General features: G+C 39.2%; 1 protein-coding gene across 2 annotated transcripts in view; it reads right to left on the bottom strand.

Moving 5' to 3' along the window:
• Dnajc13 (DnaJ heat shock protein family (Hsp40) member C13) overlaps nucleotides 1–26034 on the bottom strand; it is a 116579-nt gene that overhangs the window by 50411 nt on the left and 40134 nt on the right. For both annotated transcript variants that reach the window (XR_009592333.1, XM_021647800.2), the window contains exons 7-22: nucleotides 24606–24812; nucleotides 23246–23341; nucleotides 22601–22692; nucleotides 21473–21639; nucleotides 21280–21359; nucleotides 21019–21188; nucleotides 20429–20528; nucleotides 18562–18669; nucleotides 17422–17577; nucleotides 16560–16616; nucleotides 14130–14251; nucleotides 12722–12797; nucleotides 12404–12499; nucleotides 11214–11357; nucleotides 5884–5966; nucleotides 4315–4468 (exon numbers count right to left, since the gene is read on the bottom strand). Coding sequence is in view for 1 of the 2 variants with exons in the window: in XM_021647800.2 (XP_021503475.1) it covers nucleotides 4315–4468; nucleotides 5884–5966; nucleotides 11214–11357; nucleotides 12404–12499; nucleotides 12722–12797; nucleotides 14130–14251; nucleotides 16560–16616; nucleotides 17422–17577; nucleotides 18562–18669; nucleotides 20429–20528; nucleotides 21019–21188; nucleotides 21280–21359; nucleotides 21473–21639; nucleotides 22601–22692; nucleotides 23246–23341; nucleotides 24606–24812 (1908 nt within the window). In the remaining variant the exon portion in view is untranslated. The remainder of the gene's footprint in view (nucleotides 1–4314; nucleotides 4469–5883; nucleotides 5967–11213; nucleotides 11358–12403; nucleotides 12500–12721; nucleotides 12798–14129; nucleotides 14252–16559; nucleotides 16617–17421; nucleotides 17578–18561; nucleotides 18670–20428; nucleotides 20529–21018; nucleotides 21189–21279; nucleotides 21360–21472; nucleotides 21640–22600; nucleotides 22693–23245; nucleotides 23342–24605; nucleotides 24813–26034) is intronic.

The following is a 26034-nucleotide window of genomic DNA, read 5'->3' as shown; positions in this document are numbered from 1 at the left end:
CCATGAGTTCATCATTTCTTTAAAAATACCAGGCAATACACTATTTGTGTGTGTGTTTATGTATGTGTGCACATGCATGCATGTGTCAAAGCTGGAGATCAATACTGGGTATACTCCTTTATAGCTCTCTGTCTTAAGGAATTTGCCATCTTGTCTAGACTGTCCAGAGCTCTGAGATCTGCCTGTCTCCACCTGGCCCTGCAGACAATGGAGGTGCAGACATGTGCTACCATGCTTGCACTGCCTTCGCTCTCTTATTTATTATTTGATGTGTATGAATATTCTGCTAGCATGTATGTCTGTGCATATCTGTGCACTGCCTGTGTAAGCCAGAAGAGGGCAATGAATCCCTTCAGACTGGAGGTTTATTTGGGAATGGCTACACAAGGTTCCGGGAACTAAACTCAGGACCTCTGGAAGAGCAGCCACTGCCATCTCCTAGCGACATACTTAGCATTTTCATGTGGGTGCTGGGAATCTTACCTTACATCCTCACGCTTGACTGGCAAGCACTTAGCCACTGAGCCATCTCCAAAGTCTCCACTATTACTAGACTGTGACTATTTCAGATAAATGTTGACACTTTATGCATGGCTCTGCTTCATCAGTTTGGGTTTTCCCAATTGTGCAAAGAGGGGACAGTCTTCCCTGCAGCACTGACTGCCCGCTCACAAAGGCTGCTTCAGTTCATCTCTCACAACTGGCCTAACTTCAGCTTGTCCCTCATGCCTGGGCAACATGGCAAGGCATATCAAGATGGTAAACACATCTTAACTTGGAGCCCTTCTTTGACTGTCAGGTGAAGGTGATATGAAGGAAAACCCAGAACCAGACTCCAGAAGAACACCAAGACTCTCACAATTTAGGCTGCTTATCACAAGGAAAGAGCCACTGATAACTGTAAAATTAATTCCTTGATGACATTATCAAAATTTTCTATACAAAGTCTAAAATAAGTGTTTTATAGAAATTTACATTAGTATTTTATATCCACTTCCCTTTTCCCCCCTGCAGATTCTGAGCATTCAATTTCTTCAGTTTCGATTACTGAGTATCCACCTTGTGGCAGCACTATTCTAGACCCTAGGGATTTAGCAGCCACAAACAGTGTTCTGCTTAGATTGAAAGCTGTTTCACAGGAGGAAACTTATGCCTGGTACTGTGGATCTAGCCAAGGATCTGGGGCTGGGCAGATCATAGGCCCCAGCCCTGAGCCTACTACAATTATTTTGCTAAATGGACACAGTACCAAACTGCCTTCTAAATATGCAATTCCAAGAGCTGGAGGGATGGCTCAGGGGTTAAGGGCACATACTGTTCTTGCAGAGGACCCACAATAGGCAGTATTCACTAACTCCAGCTCAAGGGGCTCTTACACCCTCTTCTGGCCCTCACAGGTACCTGCAAGTGCACAGTACACATAAACACATAAAATTTTATAAGTTGAGTAAATCTTAAACATGTATCTGTGCACCCACAGATTAATGCGGCTCCCAGTCCTTATCAGGTTCTCTAGGGGCGTGGCCCCTGGTAGGCTGCATGCTCCAGTGAGAGGCCTCACACCCACTCATATATAAGGTGTCGCTAATTGGATTCAGCTGGTTACACACCTTTAACCCCAGCATAGGCAATCAGATTTCTGAGTTCAAAGCCAGCCTGAACTACAGAGCGAGTTTAAGACAGCCAGAGCTACATGAAGAAATCCTGTTTTGAAGAACCAAAAAATAAATAGGATATGAAGCTGTGAGGGGGATTGGGAGACACATCTGGGAGAGCTGGTGGTGGAAGGTGGGGTGAGTAGGATCCAAATATATGTTGTGCATGCATGAAGTTATGAAAGAATAAAAAAGTGTCTTAAATATTCCTGAAAAATGTATATATGTGCATATAATTTTTGGTTGATAGGTGCTACCGATGGAAGCAGGAAAAGTGGGCATGGAAGGGAATACAAAAGAACATATGCATAAGGGCAAAGGGGACTGTGCTTTAATGGGATAGACAGGGAAGGTCCACCAGATGATGGCACTGAACAAAGACCTGAAGGAGATGAGAAAACAAATTATGAGGCCTTCCAGGAAAAAGATTTATTTTAGGCAGAGGCTAAGGCAAGTAGAAAGATCCTGAGTTAAGAACCTGTGGTGTTTCCAGGAGGCCAGTGTAAATAGAACACAGCCAGAGTGAGGGAGAGTGAGCAGTGAAGGAAACTCAGGAGACTACAGGTGCCTTAAACCAAAGTATGGAAAAAATATAGTCAAGCAAAAACACTCTGGTTTGAGGGATACACAGGTAAGTCATTTCAAGAACCGAGATTAACAGTGACAAGAGATAGGCATACTGAGGAGTGAGCAGAGAAATTATACAACCCACTTGCTTCTATGTTTTGTGCAATACTAGGAATTGAACCTAGGGCCTCACACACACCAGGCATGCACTTCAGCACTGAGCTCTACCTCCAGCACTCTGCCTGATGTGAATCAGACAACCCTGTCACTATGTTGGTGACAGAATACAGGGAGGCAAGGGTAAGAGCAGTGATGGTGATAGAGCCTAACAGACAAGGGAGTACTGGATAATTTCTAAGGGTCATACAATAAGATTTGCTTGCAAACTGGGTTTGTGGTATAAAAGACGATTTCAATGCTTTTGACTAGAAGGTTATTTGTTAACTAAGGTGAAAAAGACTATAAGAGAAGTAGGGAGTACAACTGAACAACTCTGGAGAAAGACCATTATATACCCAATTTGAGAATGAACGTATGTACGTAGTCTAGGAAAGAAAGCCTAAGCAGGAGACAAAAAAATGATGAGCATTCAACAAGTTGAGGGAAAAAAAGAAAAACACAACAACAATAAAAACCATGAGATAATGAATCAAGGCATCAAGGCAGTAGCTTTATGCCGGTTGATACAAGCAAAGTCCTCTGAGAGGAGAGACTGTCAACTGAAAAATACCTTCATAACACAGGGCTGTGAGCAAGTCTATAGGGCATTTTCTTAGTTAGTGATTGACAAGGGAGGACCCAGCCCATTGTGGGTGGTGCCATCTCCGAGCTAGTGGCCCTGGGTTCTATAAGCAGACTGAGCAAGCCATGAGAAGCAAGCCAGTAAGGAGCACTCCTCTATGGCCTCTGCATCAGCTCCTGCTTCCAGGTTCCTGTCCTGCTGGAGATCCTGCCCTGACTTCCTTCAATGCTGAACTACAATGCGGAAGTGTGAGCCAGATCACCCTTTCCTCCTCAACCTGCTTTTGGTCATGGTGTTTCCTCACTGTAATTGAAACCCTAACTAAGACACCAGGCCAGCTTGTGGTCACAGAGATGAGGAGAGACGAGGACTGAAGACTAAAACAGAGTGAGCAGTGAAGGAAACTCAGGAGACTACAGGTGCCTTAAACCAAAGTATGGAAAAAATTTTCAATGAGGGGATGAGTACACTTTAATTCCATACTTTAGAAGCTGGGTTCAAGATCAAAGCCAGGAGGATTATGAGCATGCTCAATGACTCTATTACAGTGGTTTCAATTGTGCATCTTTTAGCAGTGGGATACACTGAGTAGCACGTTGCTGGGTTATTCTGCTTTTTGCTAACAGCCCAGAGCATGCTTAATAGCAAATAAGATGGCTATAATGTCACCAGCCAATATTATCTTCCATGAACAAGCAAAACAACATACAACACATAACTGCATATATCACATAGGTCACAGTCATACACTTAAATATTCGAACATCGAATTATCTACCATGTACATTTTTCTTGTTTCTCTACTCTTCACATCAATTATTTCAACAAAGCAGCAAACTATAGCCGCAACCATAATCAAATCTTAATTTAAAAAAATCTACATTTAAATAAAGAACAAAGCCGGGCACAGTGGTGCACACCTGTAATCCCAGCAAAGACAGGTGGATCTCTGTGAGTTCTAGGCCAGCCTGATCTACAAAGCTAGTCTAGGACAGCCAAGGCTACACAGAAAAACCCTGTCTCAAAAACCAAAATAAATAAATATCAATAAATAAATAAAGAACAAATCTAAAGTTCCAGAAATGGGGGAAACATGCAAAGATCAGATCTGAATGCATAAGTCAAAGTTATTAAAACTCATGCATGATTCTCAGTTGTAATGTTGAATAGCTTATCAAAATGCATTTAAAAATTTTTATGTCAAGTAAAGATTAGAAATTCCAAATATTTTCTGTCATATTACATGGGGAAAGATAAAGACATGGTTACAGAGATATTTTAAAATCTATAGATAACACATGCTCTTCTTTTTTTTTTAATGATTAATATGCTATGAAAACCAAGCTGTACCTCAAATTCATGGTGGTTCCAAGAGATGACACTGGCACTGCCAAGCTCTCTATCAATGTTAAATGTTCTCATCTCAGACTCAAGGGTATCTTTCAGTTCTTCTCGTGTTTTAAAATTCCAAATTAGATTTGATCTAGCATGGTCTTGACTAAACCTAGACACAAATACAATCAGGAAATAGTATGAAACAAGCATTTCTCAAAATCTACCAATACCCCGTACTGCATCTTACAATACGTGTGAAAACCACGAGATTATTACACTTTATCAAGAAAAATAAAAATAAAATTTGTATTAATCAGGGAGAATAAAATGGCATTGGTAGAACCCTATAGTAAACACACAGGCATTCAGTATAAAAAAAGTTCTTTTCTATTTTGGAAGTTTTCAGTATAAATGGTGAAAAAATGAACTTTAAGCTATTAGATAAATTTGCACGAAATTTAAAAGTGGGTATTTCAGTTTCAGTTACTTGTAGCTAACAAAGATTCCGGGTAGAAAACAACGTCAGATATCCAATTTTCCAGGCTGAGTGGGATGAATCTGGCACTGAGGGACAACCCAATGAGCCTCTACACAACTGTTGGAAAAACCATGACAACAAATGTGAACAAAACCTAAGCTAGGGCTGCACAGACTTTACATCTGTTTGTTATCAGTCAGAAACCCCTGTAGCAAGGCCAATGCAGTCTCATAGAATGTCAGGTGCTTTCAAGGAACAGTACAACCAAGGATTCCTGAGGAAGAAATGCAAAGCATATACTTAAAAATATCCTATGACTTAAGTGGTATAAGATGTAAGTAGTGGGAGGTGTTTTCAAACCAAATACTTTCCTTAATTGGTCTAGATAAAATCCACATGTCACCTTCCAGGACTGACACTCTACTAAAGAACGTTCACAAGTCATGCAACTGTCTACCTGAATGTGTGTCTCTTTGGCCATTAAGAAAAGGCCCTGGGTCAATGTTATTTCTCACAAATCTTCTTGGGCTTTTATCATAGATCTCTCCTTTTTTTTTTTTTTTTTTTTATTGATTCCTAGTGAATTTCACATCAATCATGTACCCCAATCCCATTTATCTCCCCATCCCTTCATATCTGCCCTCAGTCCTTGCAACCTCCTCCCCCCAAAGAAAAACAAAACAACAACAAAAAGTTCATCTCACCATGGAAGCTGCAGTATGTCACACCCTTTATAAAAACATCTTTACATGCAAATGAAAATGTTCATTGCAATGAGTCCCTGTTCTGGTCTGAGGTCCTGTCATCCACCACTTTTAAGACTTCACTTCTAACATGGCTGAAGATAGGTGTGCAGCTGACTCTAAGCCGCAGAAAGTGTCTTGTGCAATCATCTCTAAGCCTTATTAAAATTCTTAGGATAATGTAAGCTCCTCAGATGGCTGATCCAGCCTTAATTTCATAAGAGCATGTCTAATGGAACCAATCTTGACAGTTACATCTTCGGGAACTTGATAGTGCAGACACTGATTCCCGAGAGACAACTCATCTGGCTCCTCCAGCATTAGCATAAAGCTGACTGCACTGGAAGAGAGGCCTCAGTTTACCTGTAGTAGAAGAGATCCCAATTTGCTTCTATTTTTATTCTTTGTCTTCTCTTTCGAAGAACTACTGGCTTTTGATTTATGTTCTGGAAAAGAACACAAACAGGCACAATGACATAGCACTTAACTTGGCCACCCCACCAAGCACCCTCATCTACCTGGCAGCAGCACATCACCTAACAAGTGAGGAGAATCAATTTCATCAAACTGATGGAAGCTAGCTTAATGAAGCAGTCCACAGCATTAATTACACCATATCCTTTGCTGGCATTTGTTCTTAAAGATGCTCGAATACCATCCATGTAATTAAAGTTTTCTGTTTCAACACCAAGGCTTGTAACGTTTACACTGATCACCAGTAACATTTACAAGTCAAAAACTGACTTGTTTCAAACATTTACATGCAATTGATAAAAATTCAGGAATAATATAACAAGCATAAGAAATAATGTTACACTGCTCTGAAAGCCAAGAGGCGCGAGCACACAGCGAAGCGGCCAACGAGGAAGAAACATTACATCCAGGCAATGTGAAGTCAGATGAAAACACTAAAGCACGTCAAGACAATGCCACACGCCAGTTTCCCACACTTTACACATGTAAAGGGCTTAACTCACCATATGGTTTTTGACCTGAATTTAATTGTAAAAAGGAAAAAAAATTAAGATGAAAATATAAAAAGGAGAATATGAGTCTAAATCTGATAACCTGTATCTATTATATAAATTCCACAAAAGATGTAACTCATCTTCACTTTACAATCCAGAGCCGCCTCTGTAACTCTACTTGTAGGCAACTGTCCACCTCAACTCCCAAAAAGCTCCGCACCGTTTCAGAGATAGGTACATATGTAAGATTTGTAACTGGAAGGTGGGGATGGCCTCTGACAATCATTACAATTGTCATGGCCCTGGGGTGCCTGCTCTAAGTGTGACAATACAGATTTCAGACAAAATCCCTACTCCTCAACGTAACAAACTGAAAGCACGGAGTGGTGCCAATTAAAAACCTGCAAGTTTAAACTTCATTTGTGTGACAATTCAGATAAAGCAAGAAAATAGATTACATGACATTGAATGAATAAAAGTAAAATGGGGATTTATCTGAAAATTCTGATTGAAATACAACTTACTAGTTATGAATCGAAATATTTACTACAAATTTTAATTTGCTACACCATCATAAAAATTAACACAAACTGACACGAATAAAGTACAAAATAATTCAAAGTTTGGTGTTTATACCAAATCAATTCCTTACTTAAAACTTCTCATTAGAAAGCAGAAGCACTCCCAGCGGGCATGGTGGTGGTTGCCTGTAATTCCGACTCTCAGGAGGCTGAGGTGGAAGGCCGGAGAACTAGACAGGAAGTAATGAAACGGTAGAGGCCTACCTTCACAACCAAAAAAAACACACTAAAGCAACAGTACAGCACTTTCATTACATTCCCTCCCTTTCATACAAATAGACAGCACTTTAGAATGGTAAAAATATAAATTCCATACCAGTAAAAAAATCAGTTCCTCATAAAAATGGATGTGACAGAATTAAAAGGCAAAAAAGAAAATCCCTAAACTGAAAAAAAAAAAAATCACATGTACCAAAACACAATAAAACATATGTTATTAGTCAATACTAACCAAAGGCTACTACTCATCCAATGCCCAGCATCAACAGCATTCGAAACTAGCCCCATAAACATCCCATCAAAAGAGACACAGATCTCTTCAGGATTAGCCAGTCAGATTAGCAAAGGCACGAGACCACGCCACATCATCGATGTTTGTTTCTATACATGTGTCAACACTAAGCTTAACCACTTTTTCTTTCATAACTTGTCACTAAAAATAGTATGCAGACCAAGTAGTAATCATTTAATAACCTTCCCAACTCTAATATTTTTTTTGGTCATGTGTTCAAAACGTTAACTAGCCCACAGAAACACTACCAACAGAACTCTAAGATGGTACTGGTGTATAAATGCATTTTTCTCCTCTCAAACACTGTTGTAACAAATACTCCTTTGTGAACTAGGTAGCTTTATGTTCAGGGTTATGTTGTATAAAAGTTATACATGAAGTCATATACTAAAAATTTATTTGGCTGTATGAAAATATGGTAATTATATTTTATTTTTTAAATTTATTCTTTTATTAATTAGTTTATTCACTCTGTATCCCAGCTGTACTCCTCTCTCTCATCCCTTCCCAATCCCACCATACCTCCCTCATCTCCTACCATGACCCTCTCCAAGTCCACTGATAGGGGAGATCCTCCTCCCCTTCCCTCTGACCCTAGCCTATCAGGTCTCTTCAGGACTGGCTGCATTGTCTTCTTTTGTGGACTGGTAAGGCTGCTCTCCCACTAGGGGGAGGTGATCAAAGAGCCAGCCACTGAGTTCAGGTAAGAGATAAGTCCCTGTTCCCCTTATTAAGGGACCCACTTGGACACTGACCTGCCATGGGCTACATCTGTTCAGGGGTTCTAGGTTATCTCCATGCATGGTCCTTAGTTAGAATATCAGTTTCAGAAAAGACCCCTGTGCCCAGATTTTTTGGTTCTGTTGTTCTCCTTGTGGAGCTCCTGTTTCCTCAAGGTCTTTCTATCTCCTCCTTCCTTCATAAGATTCCCTGCACTCTGCCCCAAGTTTGGCTATGAGTCTCAGCATCTGCTATGATTCCCTGCTGGGTTGAGTCTTCCAGAGGCCCTCTGTGGAAGGGCCTGTCCTGTTCTCTGTTTCCTCCCTCTTCCGATGTCCATCCTGTTTGTCTTTCTGAGTGAGGATTGATCATCTTACCCAGGGTCCTCCTTCTTGCTTAGTTTCTTTAGGTGTACAGATTTTAGTATATTTATCCTATATTATATGTCTAATACCTACTTATAAGTGAGTATATACCATGTGTGTCTTTCTGCTTCTGGGATACCTCACTCAGGATGATCTTTTCTAGTTCTTACCATTAACCTGAAAATTTCATGATTTCCTTGTTTTTAATTGCTGAGTAGTATTCCATTGTGTAAATGGACAACAATTTTTGTATCCATTCCTCTGTTGAGAGACATCTGGGTTGTTTCCAGCTTCTGGCTATTATGAACAAAGCTGCTATGAACACGGCTGAGCAAATGTCCTTGTTGTATACCTGAGCATATTTTGGATATATGCTTAGGAATGCTACAGCTGGATCTTGAGGTAGCTCCACACACCTATGGATATTTGATTTTTGACAAAGAAGCCAAAACCATACAACAGAAAAAATACAGCATCTTCAACAAATGGTGCTAGTTTAACTGGGTGTCTACATGTAGAAAAATGCAAATAGATCCATATTTATTATCCTGCACAAAACTAAAGTCCAAGTGGATCAAAGCCCTCAACATAAAACCAGACACACTAAATCTGTTGGAAGAAAAAGCAGGGAAGAGCCTTGAACTCATTGGGCACAGGAGACAACTGAACAGAATACCAACAGCACAGGCTCTAAGAGCAACAATCAATAAACAGGACCTCACGAAACTGAAAAGCTTCTGTAAAGCAAAGGACACTGTCCTCAGAATAAAATGACAGCCTACAGATTGGGAAAGGATCTTCACCAACCCTATATCTGACAGAGGGCTAATATCCAGAATATATAAAAGAACTTAAGTTAAAAAGCAACAAATCAAGTAATTCAATTAAAAAATGGGGCACAGAGCTAAACAGAGAATTCTCAATAGAGGAATATTGAATGGCAGAGAAACACTTAAACAAATGCTCAAAGTCCTTAGTCATCAGGGAGATGTAAATCAAAACAACCCTGCAGTTTCACCTTACACCCAACAGAATGGCTAAGATCAAAAACTCAAGTGACAATACATGCTGGAGAGGATGTGGAGGGACCCCCCCTCCATTGCTGGTGGGAATGTAAACTTGTACAACCACTTAGGAAATCAATCTGGCTCTTCCTCAGAAAATTAGGAATGGTAATTCTATTTTAAAAGTTGAATAACTGTTACTTTAGAAACGGGCTTAACTAGCTGAAGCCAGAAACCTCTAATTTTCAAAAACTAAAAAAAAAAAAAAAAAAACAAAAAACAAAAAACAAATCAATTGTATAGGTATTTCCACTGTTCAAATGCTGTAGCAGAACTGCCATGAACAGGTCCTACACAGTGATTTAATTATCTAGTTCAAAAATTAACATTAAAGCAACTCTGTAAGACAAAAAATGGGAAGTGATGCTATTCCAATTTTAGAAAAGCTAAGGGGGGATACAAAGTGAATAAACTGTAGTTAATAAAAATTAAAATAATAATAAAAAAGAGAGAAAAGAGGAAAAGTATATTTCTGGAAAAAAAAAAACCACAATGTGAGTAAGTAAAATGGTGGGGCTCAGCTCAGAGAGGAGTTAGCAAGTACAAGCTCAGGGTGTAAAGCTTGCTGAGTGATTCTTCACAATGCAGTTATCAAGCTAGTATTAACCCTCTATACTCAACTCCTGAATAACTTGGACTGATCCAAATTGTAGATTGATACACAATATGCTTGTTTCCTTGTATTTAGATTGTGTAGAAATTCATGTACAGGTGAAAATGAAATTATTTTCTTTTTTAATAATAAAAAAAGCCTCCAGATATAAAGACATTGTTAGGTGTCATTAGAAAAACTGAGAGTAAGGCAGCTCCAGAAGAGCACTTGGCTCATGAGAGAAGCACTTGGTTCATTTCTCTCATGCACCAGACATGAGAGAAAGCAAGCATGCAGGTTGCAGAAACTTCTGAGCCATGTGCCAGGGAAACTAAAACTTCACATCTGACTTTGGTTCATGAAATAATATCACAAAATTTACAATGCATTTAATTAAACACTGTAAATGGTATCTCTAAAATGTATGTAGTTCTGTATAAAATGGGCAAACAAGTGGACTGTATTTTTATATGTGCAAGGCAAAATATGAAAACTGGAATATATAAGAGAAAATTTAAGAGAGTAACTTGACATTATCTAACAAAAAATCTTAATCATTAGTTCCCAAAACTAGTAACTGAGAAAAATATGAATCAGCTTTGGGTGATATTAATTTTTTTAAGGTTTGAGTATTCTGTCAGAAATATCTGAATATTACACCTGTGAACTACTGTGAGTCTGAACTAGGACACATTCCTTTTTTACCTTTTTTTAAAAGTGATTTTTTTTTGAGAAATTACATCATTTCTCCTTTCCCTTTCCTCCCTTCAAACCCTTCATGTACAAGCCCTTGCTCTCTTTCAAACTCATGGGCTCCTTTTCACACACACACACACACACAGACCTTTGTGTGTCTGTCTGTGTCTTACACTTTCTCCTAATACACACATACCTCTTTCTGAGCAATGCCCATCCTGTCCCTCCAGTGCATCAACACAAGATCAACTTTCTCTTTGGCAAACTTCTCAACTTCTTTGGCAGCTTTTCCAGCTAGTCTTTGCCACTCTGGAACTTTATTAAATTTTCCATATTGATCCTGTAGTGTAATATAGAAATTCATTACATACCTACTTTCAACTTTATTTTAAAACTATATACAGCTGAATCATACTATTTCAAATAAGAAAATTTTAAAAATGGCCATGTTAGAGTTCAGTGACAAGAAATGAAAACTTCTATAAGGAATTAAACTTCCTATACAAGAAACCTTACCCTTCTCACTCAAGTTGTTGCACTATGATTGTTTTCAAAAGATACAAGTGGGGATAAACACAAACTCAGGAGTAGGGACTGGAGAAGAAGTGAGAAACACTACCCAACAGCACAAGAAACACTAATTTATTCAGGGATATTATGACATTATATCTGTCTGTCTATCATCTATCTAATCTATATCTATCTCTCTATCTAACCTATACCTATCAGCCTATCTAATCCATATCTATCTATCTAATCTATACTTATCAATCTAATCCATATCTCTATCATCTATATCTATCTCTCTATCTCTAAATCATCTATTTTGAGGGAGATCCATCCATCCATCCATCCATCCATCCATCCATCCATCCATCCACTCTGACACAGGGTCCTATTCTGTAGCTTTACTTGCTCCGTAGACCAGGATGACCTTGGAGTCACAGAACTCTACCTGCCTCTGCCTCCCAAGTGCTGGAAGTCAAGGTGTGCGATAGCACACCCAGCTCAGGACATTAATAATTAACAGAGATACTGGAAAAGGAAAAGTTACACGTAACTTTTATTTAGTATTTATCCCTTTTACCAGTAGTGATCGATTCCATATTCTTTATAAAACACCACATACACTTGAAATTTCTAAAAATAGCCATTCCTGAATGTATTATCAGTATACTGGGTTAGAGGAAAATATACCATTGTTAAGACAATTAGATTGTGGTGACAATCTGAGTGTATTAAAAGTTATTAGCTGTACAACTTCAAACAGCTGTATTTTATGAGATGCAAATGTCAGTATTCAAGGCAGCTTTTTATTTCTGGATTCTAGTCTTCCAGAGAAGAGGGTAAATAACACTTTAACACCACTCTGCAGAGTGTACTTGCCATTGCTATTTTTACGTTGTCTCTGACGTGCATGCGGTCAGCGTCCTTTTCCGGAACTGGATCTGAACTGTCCAGGTATGCCAACAAGCCCGGTGGCTAACAACAACAAAAACAAAAAAAAAACCCACAAAATTCATTTTTAAAATAAAAGAAAATTCAGCCTCCAAAGCCCAAACTTGTTAACACTATAGTATGACCACTGAGGCAGCTCTGTGTGGCTGTCCTAGAGTGCACACCTTCTCATTAGGCTGTAAGTGACATCGTAAAATTCTGTCTGATAGGCATAGAAAAAGCTTTTCATTTTCTCAGTGGACTCACCAAAATGCGTTTCAACAAGCTTGTGGCGGTTGTATTGTCAGCTGTCCAGAGCCCCACTAGATGTCTACTTAGCTGTCTGAAAAAAGCAGATGTTGAGAAAGGTTTCTGCTTTAGCTCAGCTAGAACAGAAAGGAATTTTAAAGATCAAGTTTCATAATTATAAGAAATGTAACTACAGATAAATAATTCAGATGTTGAAAATGTCAAAAATTAATATACAAGAGAAGAATTTGAGACATTATTTTAAATATTAATATTTCAGAATTTCCTCCAAATTAAAGTGCTTCCCTGACAACTAAACTAATTTGGTTTAAAGCATTACTCTTTTTTATTAAACTGCTTTATTGTGTGTGTGCTTGTGTGTGCATGTGTCACAGAGGTCAGAAGACAATTTATGGAGTTGGTTTTCACCTTTCATTATATGGGTACAGAAGATTAGACTCAGCTTGGTAGGCTTGGTGGCCAGTGCCTTTTCCAGGTGAACCATCTTACTGAATTTTTAATGTCATGAACATGATATAGGTTCTTACCCATTTAAAGAAAGCATGTGCCACACACACCAATTAATATGACTCCGTTCATTTGGTTTGTATAACAAGTACTGACAGAACACGCATGAGTAATTTATGCTATTCTTTATGAAGGCAAAGGTGTAACTTCAGACTCAGGTATGCTTTGGCTGGTTGAGGTCATGTATCAGAAGCCGTGATGTTAAAATGGTGGGGCTCATGTAGCCTCCAGTGAACAAGGCAATTTATGTTTTCTCACTCTTTTTAAAGATTTATTTATTATGTATACAGTGCTCTCCTGCATCTGTGCCTGCACCCCAGAAGAGGGCATCAGATCTTATTATGGATGGTTCTGAGCCACCATGTGGGTGCTGGGAATTGAATTCAGGACCTCTGGAAGAGCTGCCAGTGCTCTCAACCTCTGAGCCATCTCTCCAACCCTTTTTCTTTTCTCTTAAGTGATTATTGGAAGAAAGATGGTTGATCAGAGATTTAGGTGAAAATATTTTTAATATTTTTTTTCTTTTCTTTCTTTATAGAGTATCTGATTGACGAAATTTGCTTAAAAATTAACTCTGAACACTTCCCATGTGGGACTGTGTGATGCACACAGTCTTGGGAAATAAACAGCCCAGGCCTAGTGTTTTCTACACTCCCTGCCCACGACTGTAAATCAAGACTCTGACATGATAATGAAAAAAGGAAACAGATCCTCCCACCCTAACCTATCCCAAATTATCCACGATCAGGGACAATGATCATTCCAACATAAACCTTCATGGAACTGGGTGAATAAAAAGAAAATGGAACACTGATATAACACCAATGCTCTTGGTCTTATAAAGTGCTCAAATCTAATCTAAACAGAAAGTTAATTTATGGGAAACCAAACAACTTACCTATTGGTAAGCATGCGCTGATCTGAACTGATTGTAAACATCGCAGTGTGTAAGTGTCGAGGTAAGGCACCCTCACTTAGGGCAAGCTCCTGCATCTTCGTAGCAATCTCTCTGTCACCTTCCTTTGGAAAGAAGGAAAGATGGTCCTAAAAGAGCAATCTAGAGGAGACTCTTTCACCTTTATAAAACTAACCTTCCAGCTTTACACGAAGATTCAGGCAGTACACAAGTTATTAAAAACAACAACAAAACAAAACAAAACAAAAAAACAAATAGGCAACTTCTAGTTACCCCAAAGAAACACAGGGGTTGCAGCGAATTTTAAAGATGTTGTCTTTGAACTGAGGGTTACCTTGCAGCTCAATTTACCTTGTAAATTATGCATTGCTGAATTTAAGATTAAAAGTAGGATGATTTCTAGAGTATTTATCAGCTAATAACAAGGAAAGGTGGCTTAGGGAGAGTAGCAATTCCTATCAAAGACACATGCATGTCAGTCCTGCTTTTGCTCTCAACGACACAGTCTTTTTCAGGTCAACAACATGGTTAAAGGACAGAGTGATGTAGGGTGTCTCTTTACTCCAATTCTACTGCCCACACACAGACTTGTTTTGGCAACAGCAACAGACCAGAATACTAGATACTTAAGGTAATCAAAGATTTGCGGCTCCAAAAGCACTGTGATCCTCCTGTGAATGAGGAAGCACAATTACATAACACACACGTGTGTATACACACACACACACACACACACACACACACACACACACACACACAAGCGCGCACACGTTCGCACGCAAGCGCATGTCTGGAACACAGCACCATGTGCATGCACATCATTTTGTGTTTGTTGGAAAGACAGTGTCTCCCTAAGTTGCCCTGGATGACTTAGAACTTGCTATGTAGAAAAGATTGACCTCGAACTCAGACATCCACTTGTTTCTGTCTTCAGAGTGCTGGAATTAAAGGTGTGCATCACACACCTGGACCACATCTATCACTTTGAATAGTATGCAATCTGAGGTAAAATTCACCGAGATGCTAATGTACCTCTCAATAATAAAAACAGGTTATTTTTATTTGTTACTTGTGCTTTTTCCTGAATATCACAACTTTTTCTTCAAGGTTCATGTACTGTTTGAGCTACCTGCCAAGACTGTATACAAATAATATCTTTAAGAGACATGAGCTCTAATCACGGGTTAGAAATTTAATGTGTGACTTGTATGTGAAACTCCAAAGCCAGCACCTTGTTTATGAAGGATGAATGGTTCTATTATAGGAATAGCAAGCAGGGCCCTAACTTGTGCCTGGCTACCTGAAGCTCTGCAAAAAATAAGAATGTGGTACCCATTTTCAGAACCTAAAACTGAGCAAAGAACCTATTAGCTAGAGAGGGGAGATTAGACTGCATCAATGTATATATACACTAAATACCACGACACAAGCAAAAGCAAACTTTGATTTCTAACCAGTTCAATATCTCCTTCCTTCCTCCCTCCCATCACACCTTCCTTTCTTCCTTATTTTGCCTACAAAACACCTAAGGGTAAACTAAAATTTTGCATTTTATCAAGTTATTTTTATGCATACCATAACAGCCAAATTTTGTGATGAAGAAACTCTCTTACATTTTATCCAAATTGCTAGTATGAATACAGGAATACAAAAGCCATTTAGATTGATGTCACTATAAACATCACAGATTACAGCTTCTATTTAGTTACTATGATTTTACCTTTCAAAAAAATTTTTACAGATTTAATTTTATGTGTTTGGGTATTCTGCCTGCACATATCTGTGTACCACATGTATGCACTGCCCATAGGGGCCAGCAGAGGGCAATAGGTTCCCAGGGACTGAACTGAAATACTGCTGTGAGCCACCTTTCTGTGCTGGGAACTGAAGCAGATTCTTCCTTAAGAGCAACCAGTGCTGTTAACCACTTAACCATCTCTTCAGCCCCCGGTTTTATCTTTTCAAGAGCAGAAGGCTAAAGCACTGACCCTGCGCAGGCAGCAATGGCTACAATGAGTCCCGATGCCTAGATGCCTATAGCTTAGTGACTCCAGCTGAAGGACTTCTGTTGTCACCCTGCACTTTCTCTCCCCATTAACTTTTGCACAGCAGATCCTGCATAGCCTCAGGACCTCAAACTCAGCACACCCACCATCAATGAAAGAAGCAGGAAAGAAAGCTGACTTCATGCCACAACAAATAAATAACGTGTGAGCACAGTATCTGGAGATGACAGTGTTAAGTTCATTCTCAGTGTGGGCTCTACCCTGAATTCCGAATAAAAACCTAAAACTACTTTTCTTATCCAGAGAATAAAAAGTTTCCTATCAAAGACTGACTGGCAATGTTGTCAACTTCAATTAAAAAAATCAACATTCGAGGAACTTGAAGATATCAAAATTATTCTCTCACCTCTATTATTGCCTTCATAACCAATCCAGCTCCCTTTACAATTGCCATGGAAGGATGCTTTAAAAATGAAGGGGAAAGCGTCAGTGAATAAAAGAGAATTTCATTCTGACACAGTTAGCTGTTATGCCTAAGGAACAAACACAATTTATGCAAGGTGATAAGCCATAAAATTATGGAAAGCAACTAACTAAGAAAACTATTAGGAAAAAATACATCTCAACCTCAGATCTGAGTCTAGTTGTAAGCATGTCAGGTTTACATCAGCTGGAAACAAGCAACACTTAAGTGAATAACAATATGTACTTTACCTGAATATAAATGGTTTACATCAAGCACTAAAGGATACTACACTCATAAATATTTATATAAAATATGTACACACACATATAAACAAATAAACACTACAGCATCATATGAGATAACAAGTGCTTTCCAGTACTTATAAACAATCTGGCAAAAACTCATCTTTATTATTTGGACATTTGTAAAGAAAAAGAACTTTAATCCTACCAAAGAGAGAAGTAAGCTTTTTCACTACATCTGTGCTAGCCAACTATACACAACAATGGTCAACAGGATGAGGAGATCTCTACATAAAGCACCAAGAAACCTGAAGGTTAAAAACCTCCTGACATGGTGATGTCCAAGGTCACAATCATGCACGAGCAAGTGAGCACACACGCACGCACAATTTAAAACATTCTGGCCCAGCTGTGGGTGGCGCTCAGTAGCGGAGTGCTTGCCTAATGCACAGGCAAGGTCCTAAATTAGTGACCCTTCACTGCACAGGGTTGGGGAAGCAGTAATTCTTCATGTAGTCACTTAGACATTAAGTCATTAGACAAAGGACATTCAAACTCACCTGAAAGAGTTTAAAAAGGGTTCTTCCATTGGAGGCCACCATCTCCAAGAGCATATCAAACTGCTGCCCTTCAGTCGTCTCACTATATGGAGCACAGAGGGCAAAGGTAAGGAAGTCCAAGAGTGAACTAATTACTAGGGCACCAGTCCCATGATCCTGAAAGAAAGCAGCACACTGCTTAGAAGACACATGGACCTTCAGCCCCAACCCAGCAATGACGTGTTCCCTTCTCTTACTTTTGGGTGTCAGACATAAACAATGACTCAAAATTTTCAACATATTCAAATTTTCCTGGTGCTTGAGAACTTATTTATAAGTTAATATATTAAGTCTATTGTTTATCATCTTATCAAATGAACATAATTAAAATTCAGGCAAACCTCAAGAGTATAACCCAGATTTCTCAAATGTACATTTTAACTAAAGTTAATGTGTAAATGAGTGGGAAAAGATAGAAAGAAGGCAGTGAATGAATGAATGAATCAATCAATCAATCACTGGGCTGAAGAGCTGGCTCAGCAGTTAGGAACACTGTTGTGCCTCCAGGCACCCTGGGCTCCATCCAGGCACCCACATGATGCCTAAGCTCTTAACTGCATTCAACACCACTCCCAGGAGATCTGATGACCTCTTCTGGCCTCCATGGACACAGTATTCATGTGGCACAGACATGCAAGCAGGAAAAACCTACACACATTAAATAAAAATGGGGAGAAAAGAAAAGCAATCTAATAATATTTGTAAAGTTGTGGCAATTTCTTTATGTTTACAGGATTTCTATCATCTCTGATGTTCAGTGCCTAGGGGACTGGTAGTCAGTTAAGGTGAGACTTAGAATAATTCTGACATCTTCTTTTTTGCAAAAAGGAAGAAAAAAAATCTGAAATGTCACTATAAGAGTTTGAAAGCACTGCTGATACCCTTTTTCAGTTGCTATGATAGGTAATAGTATTAGCTAAATCTCCTATTGCTATCTTAGCTAATAAAATACATGAGTATTGTGTTACTAGTGACAAAGATGAACTGTGACCATTTGAAGGATGGGCTTTGTGACAAAAATAAGTCCACTTAAAATAAGTTGCACTTCTAGGAAATCTCTGCAAGGCATCTCCCATGAAGAAAAGTTTAATTACAACTTACCACATGGGAATTAAATTTCTCCAATAAGTTTTCCAGAAACTTCTTTGAAGAGAGAAGAGAAGCTTTGTTTAGCTGCTCTTGTCTTAAGTCATAGTCATCATGCATGGGCTGTTGATTAAAGAGTGAAATTCATAAGCAATGTCATGTGTTGGCGTCACAGAAAAGGCATTTATAGAAATGGTACCTCCACGTGGAAACAATTAGAAACCACAGCCTTTAGATCCCGTGCCAGAGAGGAAACATGTGATGAGAAGCAGACAAAGCTGACAGCTTCTCGAGTCTGATCAGACCTGATAAGCTCCTTGACAAGTAACCAAACATGCTCTTACTATACACTTAGTGCACAAGCAATGTTCCTTCTCAGGGCCACAGGCTCTCACCAAAAGTAAAACCACCTCCACCCCAAGAATTGTAGAATTTAACTTGGAAATGATAAAAATAATTTAAAAGCAAGTGCTAAAATTGTTGAAATAGTAATAACTCTTTTCCCTCAAGGTGACTGTCCTTCGGCTGCTGATGCCTGCTCGGTGGTCAGACAGACTTGGATCCTAACCTAACTGAAGGATGAGACAGTAAGCCAGTGGCTTAGCTCTGAGCCTCACCTTTCTCAACTGTAAACAGGACTGCTGGGACTGAGCATGGATATTCCTGCATACAGCCAATGCCTAACACCATCAAGAACTCAGCTTGTTTCACACTGTTTTTGTTTTATGTTCTAGTTTAATTCTTTAACGGGATTATATGGAATAGTTAAGATAATAAACTTTAATTCATTTTGAGGAACAAATACAAGATGTTACACAAGTGATTATGTAGGATTGTTTTTCATCACTAAGATTGCCTATAAAGCTTCACATACAGAAAAATCCCAGATAGTATACAAATCCCTGAGAAAAATCAGAAACTTCTGAAGTACCGAATAGCTGTCAGTCCCTCCACAAAGTATGTCACTGAGCTAGATTTTTATCACTCAGCTTTCATGTGTTGCTTCTTCAGCCACTGTTATTACCCCAGCTCAACATCTCACTCTTTACACTCTTTACACGACAGTTAGGTCTACCAGCTCTAACTTTTATCTCTCTTCCATGTTTCACTAGAGTGGGTTTTCTGAAAGTCAAACCTAGTCATGTGACTGTTCCCTTGTTGAAACTCTTTTAGGTGATCCTTATAAAAAGTACAAACCCAGTTCTTTGTTCTGACAGAGGCAGCTTTTTAATGACCATTTCTGCATATGCCTCTAGCTTCAAGTCTTAATTACCCACCCTTGCCATCTCACACACACCTACAATCATTAACTGCCGTATTAGCTGCTTCTCACACATGCCTTTGGACATGCCACCTTCTATGCTAGGCAAAGCCTAGCCAGAACTCATAGATCTCTATTGCAGTCTGAAATGCAGGTCATATGCAGCATCTGAGAAACAGCAAGAACACTCCTCCTCACTGGTGCTCGGCCTCTGTTTCACACTGCACACATGAGTCGACCTGACCAGATTGCTACAGTTTTATTTCTAGCGCTCAAAAGACCAGTTAGTACATCAAATATGCTAAGAAATGTTAACTGAATAAACAAATGGCCATGAGAGCAATTTAGGAAATGGACTTTACTGGTAATGATGTACGGATTTACAGAAATGAAAACCTAGTCAACTTAAGCAGAACAGTACTGGGCTGGAGAGATGGCTCAGAAGTTAAGAGTACTGGCTGCTCTTCCAGAGGTACTGAGTTCAGTTCCCAGCAACCACATGGTGGCTCACAACCACCTATAATGAGATCTGGTGCCTTCTTCTGGCGTGCAGGTGTACATGCAGACAGACATTATATTCACAATAAATAAATAAATATTTAAAAAACGAGCAGTACTTACACACATGAGGGCACAAAGCATATCAACAGCAGCATGGGTGACTCCATTGTTGCTTCTCTTGAGTGCTTTCACTACCTTCACTCCCAGGCGCTCCCGAAACCTTTAAAACAAACACCAATACAGAAGAGAATATCAGAGCATTTATTATTGTTAAAATTGTCACCTTAAGTTTCCACAGTGGCACAGCATCAGTTACATGTTCTAAATCCCACCTTTGGAATGCACTTTCCTAACACTATTTGCTTTACCAGAAAACTTTTTCAGTGTTAATGAAAAGACAAAGAATTACTCAAATTCATTAGCACAGAAGCCAGTGATATTATTAGTGAATATGGGCCCAATATCCCACACCAACCCCATCTATCTTCCTTTTTCATTGTTCAAGGATAAAAACTACCAAATCATCGTAGTTATTACATTTAGTCAGACATAAAGAAATAGATTACACAGTATTTTCTATTTTAAATTGTTCAAAATCTTTACATAAAATTAAACAAACAAAAAACCATGCACTGTTTGTAGTCATAGAACCAAACCCAGGGCCCTGCACACGAGGCAACAAGTCCTTTCCTGCTCTCTAGCTAACTTACTTAGGAAGCTGAGTGAAGGCCAAGAAACCAGCTTTGGAGGCTACAAGCCTCCTCACAGCTTGGAACTGGCTCTCAAGTTCTGCATTTGAAGCAACAACATCTCCTTCTTGAGACAACAATGCTGTTATGGCATTATTGATTAGCTTCTCCTTGTTTTCTGAGAAGAGACCCTATGTAAAGAAAGAGTAAATACAAAATTTGAGAAGAGTTTCAACAGCAAAGCTAGTGACAACAAATACAGTACAACACAACTTATCTTACATCCTGTGTTACTGCATGCAGAACTCCGCTGTAGGAAATGTTAGCATTGAACCTGAATACAGCATCTGCAAAGTTGCCATCTGCAAAGAGATGAAAAGGTTCATGGAGGAGATTGAAGGCTTTGCATTCCCAGTTTTTAAACCACTGCCACACTGGTGGGTAGAAATGCAATTACATTAAAGCAAGTACTTACTAGGAGGTGCAGCTAGGAATCTGAGGTGAAGGCTCTCAACTTCCTCGTCTATAGGCATGCTGAGCAACCCCCATCGCTGACCTTTGTGGGTTGGTGTCATCTTAACACAAACATCTCTATTACCAGAGGCTCTTACTCCATCCAGCAAACTTGCTAACAAGGAATCTCTAAGCAAAGTCAAAAGTAAAGAGCTTTAGGTTTGATACTCAAGGGGACTTTGGGTCCTGGAATGCAGCACGGGCCTCTCTCTAGGTAAAGTGCTAGGGGGTATGCTAGGCTTTAGTGGGCAGCATGCACAGTTCGAGGACAGACTGGCAAGCGCACAGCTGTCCTTCACCGTACTGCTGTGGTATGGCCTGGTATGAGGTAGATAGCACTGTGGCTTCCATGCTTCTTGGTTTAGCTGTCTAAAGATTAACTATCTTTAACAACGTGGCCTGGGCCTAACATGCAAATGACAAAATTCATCCCATTAAAATATTTCACAATAAAACAGCTGAACAGTCATCATAATCCAGTTTTTATATATTTTGACCACTACCAAAAGTTCCTTAGTATCTATTTGCAAAGACCAAATAGTGAAGTGATACATCTACTTTTGATTTTTCAAAAAAATTTAAAAACGCAGAACTGTACAGCATGGAGCCTCACGCATCTTGTTTATACTGCTTATTATCTGCTTTCAAGGTCACCCACAGTGCTGCAAGTACTAGTGTCCAGGCTCTGCACTGCTGAAGAGCTACCCACTGTGTAGACACAGGACATCCTGGGAACTAATTCAAGCTCATGACATATGCCAGTTTTTGGCAATTCTAAAATGTTACTATGCTTCTCTTAAGATGGCCAACTTGCCAGTACCCAGAATCACCGATGGGACAAGCCTCATCTGGATTAGGTCAGCTTCTGGATATGCACATGAACACACACCAGGTTAACTGAGGTCATTAAAAATATGTAGATATGTCTTCTCCATAATTAAGTAATTTCAAGGATCTGGATTATAATTTTTGTTTTTCTCCCTCACTGAACAATTTCTTTGCCCTGCATATACTATGATCTCAAAATTATAATTTAAAAAGAATGCATGCACGCACACACATACACACACACACAGCAGGTAACTCCTACCTTTCTGTTGAGGAGTATTTTCGAACTTGCCCTTTTATAAACTCAATGGTAAAAAGTTGTGGGTTTTCTGAGTCACAAACCAATGCAAATACCTAAGAAAAACATTTTTTTTTTTAAAAAAAAAAAAAGGTTTTCCCAAACCCCTAAATGTTTAGCTCTAAAGTTTTCAAGGCATCATTTTTTCTTATATAGTCAATATTCAAAAAATGTAACCTCCTTATAATATCAGAATTTAAGAACTATTTAAAAGTTTCATATGCAACTACAGAAATAAGTTTCATTCTTTGTACATTAGGAAGTTAATATAAAATGCTACGGTTATGATCTCCACCATCTTAAAACTAATAAATATAAGGGTTAATAATTAAATACATCATGCCTGTTTCCCATTCACTTTTGTTGGTGGTGGTGATTTCTGAGACAGTGCCTCATGTAAACCAGGCTAGCCTTGAACTTGATATGTAGCTGAAGCTGGCCTTGAACTCCTGATCCCTTGCATCAAACCCCCAAGTGCTAAGCTCACAAGTATAAGCCACCATGCTGGCCTGTTTCTCATTCCTTAGAAATGAGTAAATATTAAAACAGAAACTCAATCAAGTTTATCAGCAGGAGGCTGGCTCAGTTAAGCCAAGAAGGCTTACTCACTTCTCCCAAGGGCTTCAATGTTGCAATGTTATAGGTTGCTGGATCTCGTTCTACTAAACATGTTTCTGTGACTGCTAGAACTCTTTTCACAGGTTCCTTCAAACATAAAATGGAAATATATTTAAAAGTTATTAAAGAAAGCTGTCAAAATACCAGAACATTTTTTATATTCAACACACAGCTTTTTAAAACAATTTGTTTATTTTTTATTAATTACAGTTTATTCACTTTGTATCCCAGCTGTAGCCCCTCTCCCTCATCCCCTCCTAACCCCACCCCACTCTCATCTCCTCCCATGACCCTCTCCAAGTCCACTGATGGGGGAGGTCCTCCTCCCTTTCCCTCTGACCCTAGCCTATCAGGTCTCTTCAGGACTGGCTGTACTGTCTTCCTCTGTGGCCTGGTAAGGCTGCTCCCGACTCAAGGGAGAGTGATCTGAGAGACAGCCACTGAGTTCATGTCAGAGACTGTCCCTGTTCCCTTTATTAGAAAACCCACTTGGACACTGAACTGCCATGGGCTACATCATACATGCAGTGGTTCTAGGTTATCTCCATGCATGGTTCTTGGTTCGAGTATCAGTCCCTGAAAAGACCCCTGTGCCCAGATTTTTTGGTTCTGTTGCTCTCCTTGTGGAGCTCCTGTTTCCTCAAGGTCTTTCTATCTCCCCCTTCTTTCATAAGATTCCCTGCACTCTGCCCAAAGTTTGGCTATGAGTCTCATCATCTGCTTTGATACCTTGTTGAGTAGAGTCTTTCAGAGGCCCTCTGTGGTAATGGAGAGGATGTGGAGAAAGGGGAACCCTCTTCCACTGCTGGTGGGAATGTAAATTTGTACAACCACTTTGGAAACCAATTTGGCACTTTCTCAGACAATTAGGAATAGTGCTACCTCAAGATTCATCTATATCACTCCTAGGCATATATCCAAAATATGCTAAAGCATACAACAAGGACATTTGCTCAACCATGATTGTAGCAGCTTTATTTGTAATAATCAGAATCTGGAAACAACCCAGATGTCCCTCACTGGAGGAATGGATACAGAAATTGTGGTTCATTTACACAATGGAATACTACTCAGCAATTAAAAACAAGGAAATCATGAAATTTGCAGGCAAATGGTGGGAACTAGAAAAGATCATCCTGAGGGAGTATCCCAGAAGCAGAAAGACACATGGTATATACTCACTTATAAGTGGATATTAGACATATAATATAGGATAAACATACTAAAATCTGTACATCTAAAGAAGCTAAGCAAGGAGGAGGACCCTCGGTAATCCTCACTCAGAAAGGCAAACAGGATGGACATCGGAAGAGGGAGAAAAACAGGGAACAGGACAACACACAGCTCTTACCGAATGTCTAGGAGATATTTTTTGGACCACAAACTCTGCTAAGGATGTGATAGACTCATCAGTGCTGTATTTTCCAAAGCGAAGATTCAAATATTGCTCAAATTCTAAAGGTTCTTTCCTGATCCGCAGTGAGATACCTATGTAGTTGCCAGCGTGTTCTATTGCACTTTTGATGATCTCTTCTCTTTGCTCTGATGCAAATAAATGCTGCACAGAGTTTGAAATTTCTAAGTCAGGATTCATAGAACTAAAACAAGACCATATTTACTCAACATCACATGAAAGAGATTAATGTAACAATTTTAAGGAAAAAAAAAAGGCAACAGAATGCATTGGGTAAATAATCAGTGTAGTGTAATTAAAAGACAAACACTAATTAAAAAACACAGTCTGCATATGAATCCCTATGCCAATTCATCCAACAGACATTACCCCAAAACTTCTCTGAGTTTGGTCATCACCACTTGTACCAAACAGCATGCCATCTTCCAAGGAAGAGCCCCAAGCCTATGAGGGTAGGTGGGCATTGTGGGTAGTATTTGTTTCAATCAAGGCAGCTCTGTGTTGAACTGTTTTAGACGGTGGTTTTCTTGCAAAATTATGTTAAAGAATATTTGAATGCAATGTTGGTACAAACCATCTATCAAGGCTGTCTTACACAGCTAAAGAGAAAGTTTTGTATGGGGTGCCTGGAGACTGGAATTACATTAGTAACTCTGCAAGGGGCACGGTAGAAATGCCCCACTAAGATTTTGTCTTTGCCAGAAAAGTAACAGCTCTTTTGCTGAGAAACATTGGTCAGATCATGTTTATAAACACAACTTTATCCCTACCAACTGAGCACGGTTACAACAGACACAAAGGTTTTACAGACTGCTAACGGAATCTGCCATGGTATTACATTCGTAGTGAACAGATTCACTTTAATTGGCAGCTTTTACAGAAGCATAGAATAACTCACTGCCATCCTTCCGTCTATGAGAAGGTATGGGTCCAGGACCTCTGTATCTGCAGATGCTGAAGATCCTGCAGTGGTGCAGTGCTTACATGTAATCTATATGTTTCTCTGTACACTTTAAAACACCTCTGAATCCTTACAACACCTAATACAAGTGTTATACTACAGAAGCATGTTGTATTGTTTAGGAAATGGTCACTAAAATTTTTATCAACATTTGGTACAGGTATGAATATTTTCTTAATGTTTCAATCCCTAGTTAATTGATATATGGATGGAGAAACCCATGCATATAGAGAGCTAACTCCACTTATGAGATAATTTAGATGAACTCTTCTTCCTGTTATTAAGCAATAAAAAGTGCTGGCAATAAAAGAAACGTCCTAACGGTTTTGCCTTATTGCTCCACCATATGGCTTGGCTGAGTAACTTTGACAGTTAGGTTGTCACATGACTATATTAGGCATACTT

This window comes from Meriones unguiculatus, chromosome 6 (genome assembly GCF_030254825.1).
Source record: "Meriones unguiculatus strain TT.TT164.6M chromosome 6, Bangor_MerUng_6.1, whole genome shotgun sequence".
Classification (NCBI taxonomy): domain Eukaryota; kingdom Metazoa; phylum Chordata; class Mammalia; order Rodentia; family Muridae; genus Meriones; species Meriones unguiculatus.
The sequence above is the reverse complement of the archived record's forward strand: the minus strand, read 5'-3'. Positions and strand labels throughout refer to the sequence as shown.